General features: G+C 36.7%; 1 protein-coding gene across 1 annotated transcript; it reads left to right on the top strand.

Annotated features, from left to right (window-relative positions):
* The first annotated feature begins 308 nt into the window (after positions 1–308).
* LOC21390538 (extensin) lies at positions 309–2392 on the top strand. Its single transcript, XM_010111301.1, has 2 exons — positions 309–696; positions 2247–2392. The coding sequence occupies exons 1-2, from the start codon at positions 309–311 to the stop codon at positions 2390–2392; spliced, it is 534 nt and encodes a 177-aa protein (XP_010109603.1).
* Positions 2393–2867: the final 475 nt, after the last annotated feature.

The following is a 2867-nucleotide window of genomic DNA, read 5'->3' as shown; positions in this document are numbered from 1 at the left end:
CACAACACGGTAAGAAACCTAATTCGCCACCAACCATGGTGTCTCCAAACCCTCCGCAATAAAGAGAGAAGTCTAATCCCCCACCAAGCTTGATGTATCTGAGCCCTCCACAACACAGTGAAAAGCTGAATTCACCACCAACCCCAGTGTATGTGAACCCCCCACAATACAGGGCGAAGCCTAATTCGCCACCAACCCCGGTGTATCTGAACCCTCCACAACACGGTAAGAAACCTAATTCGCCACCAACCATGGTGTCTCCAAACCCTCCGCAATAAAGAGAGAAGTCTAATCCCCCACCAAGCTTGATGTATCTGAGCCCTCCACAACACAGTGAAAAGCTGAATTCACCACCAACCCCAGTGTATGTGAACCCCCCACAATACAGTGCGAAGCCTAATTCGCCACCAACCCTGGTGTATCTGAACCCTCCACAACACGGGGCGAAGCCTAATTCGCTACCAACCCAGACCCCTCCACAACATGGGGGAAAGCCTAATCTGCCATCAACCCAGATGTACAAGAACCCTCCACAAATAGAGAAACCTGAGTTGGTCCCAACTCACCCTCCTTATGGAGAGAAGCCTAGGCCCAAACCAAAACCGCAATCTCCAACTCAACCACGTAACGTGACGAAGTCACCATATGTAAAACCACTGATATCCTCACCACCAGTGCACAAGCCGCTGCCTAATGGTCAGTACCCAGGACAATCCATCCGAACTGATGAAATGAGATCATGGTATTAATATGGGAATAGGCCGATAATAGTTTTCCACGTTCCAGAAATAAGAGTTCTTTATGACTCACGCCATTTATTCGTGTGCTCTTATATGATATATGTAGATGACTAATAGGATCATATTTGTTCTTGATTACTTTTTGTAGTTACTTAACTAATCACTTCAGGGTTCTTTTTGAAAAAAAAAAAAAGGACAGCGGATGACTTACTCGGCTCAAATTTATTAATAAGAAAAAAATAATAACGAAAATGAAAAATAAAAAATCAGCCACAATTACTAACTAAATGAGAAAATACAGGAAAAAAAAGATATAATAACAAGTAAGAACCCCATGGAAAAGAGTAATGAAAAGAACTAGATGTGACATGAGCGAATCCGATTTATTTACGCAAATTTGAGACCCCTTTCACTTCAAACACAGAGCAAAGTCAGGTTTCTTTCCAGTATTAGGAATCACAACTTTACGTATAATCCACCAGTTTATCCCAAGACTGTGAAACGCTCTATTTCTCTCTAATTCCTTGCACAGTTGTCAAGTTGCTCGCAATATCGATGACAAATGTACAAAGTGATACTAGGTAATGCCTCATTGTTGACTTCAAGAGAAATGAAACTGTAACTAAAAATTGGTCCAGTCCTATTGACTTGCTTTCTTGAAATAATTGGAGTAAAAATTTTTGCAAAATGGTTTTTACGTTTTCCAATAAATTAATTTTCAAAATCGAACAATACTTTAATACTCCGGGTAAATAAATATTTACCAGCAAATATGTTATATATTTAAAACCCATTTCTAAAATTTTCTATTAGCCTCTTTCTCCCTATTTTTTTTTTTCCCTTTTGAATATCTAATTATCTACCCTTCATTCAATGTAATTTCATCTATATATTATGAAAAAAAATAATGACTTTTGTTTAAAAAGTAAAACAAACAAAATAAATTATGTATAATTTAATTTGACATCCCCAAGGAATTATTACATGCCCTTTCTGTTTTGAAAGGGGATGTGAAGATATGTACACTAGTGAAAAAAATTAATAAATAAGAAATTCATAGAGAAAAGACAAACAGAGTTACTTAAATAAACAATCAAAGTCATCATCACTAGAGGGAGGAGATCTTGCTATGTTCTTAGGGATAATAGTTGGACTTTGGTTTAAAGTAAAAGCTTTTCAGTTTATGTTTTTAATTTTGAGGGTTATATATAAATTTAGTATCAAATACATCTATATAAGTGTAAAAACAAAGTTAGGGCGCTTAAGCTCTTTGTGGCTCCGTCTTTGTGGACATTCCATTTGTATTTAGAATTTTGCGTATGAGAACCTTTTTTGGATTAATCCTTGTAGGAATTTTTCTGTTTGAATGAAGTACTAACAAAATAAACCAAAAGATAATAATCTAAGTAGCTTTGTAGTGCACGTCTAACTTCTTTCATGGATTAAGAAAAATCAGTAAGAATTTTTCTTGTTTGATGCTATGTTGTAAGGTTGGCATGCATGAAGGACCGGAGTGGGATAGTAGGGTCGATTCAACACCGGGTGCCATCCGGCAAAGCACGGATGCCATCCGGCAAAGCACGGATGCCAAGGCGGAGGCTTTGACTCATTCAAGAAGATCCCGTTGCCGTGGATATGGAATGGATGCGTAGAGGTTTTGCTTTTCCGGTTGGATTTGGGAAAGCAATACTGAACCATATTGTTATGGAGAAGGATATTGGGAAAATCTTCACATGCTTCAGGAGATGAGTAATTAGTAGCCTTTATTCAAAGTCACGATTTATTTGGTTGTGATGGCCTTAGCCATAGGAAACCCAAGAAATATTGCTGCTCTGAATGATAACCTTCTTGTCTCAGAATAGCTTTCAGATCACATGGATTCTGAGTTTTTGTTTTTTCTTTTAAACATATTTTTTGAGATAGCTGACTTTCGGTAAAATTATTAATTTTTATTTTTGTTTTCCGTTATAATAATAATGAGTTTCTTTGAATAAGAAGCGAATTATATATTTCAACTATATAAGAGCAATTATTAACATAAGAAATTATTTCAAGAAATTACAACATAAGATCAATTATTTCAAGAGATGCTGCTCTGAATAATTAGTATAAGCTTCTTGTGTCGGG

The sequence above is a fragment of the Morus notabilis genome, unplaced genomic scaffold (assembly GCF_000414095.1).
Source record: "Morus notabilis unplaced genomic scaffold, ASM41409v2 Scaffold232, whole genome shotgun sequence".
NCBI classification, from domain to species: domain Eukaryota; kingdom Viridiplantae; phylum Streptophyta; class Magnoliopsida; order Rosales; family Moraceae; genus Morus; species Morus notabilis.
The sequence above is the reverse complement of the archived record's forward strand: the minus strand, read 5'-3'. Positions and strand labels throughout refer to the sequence as shown.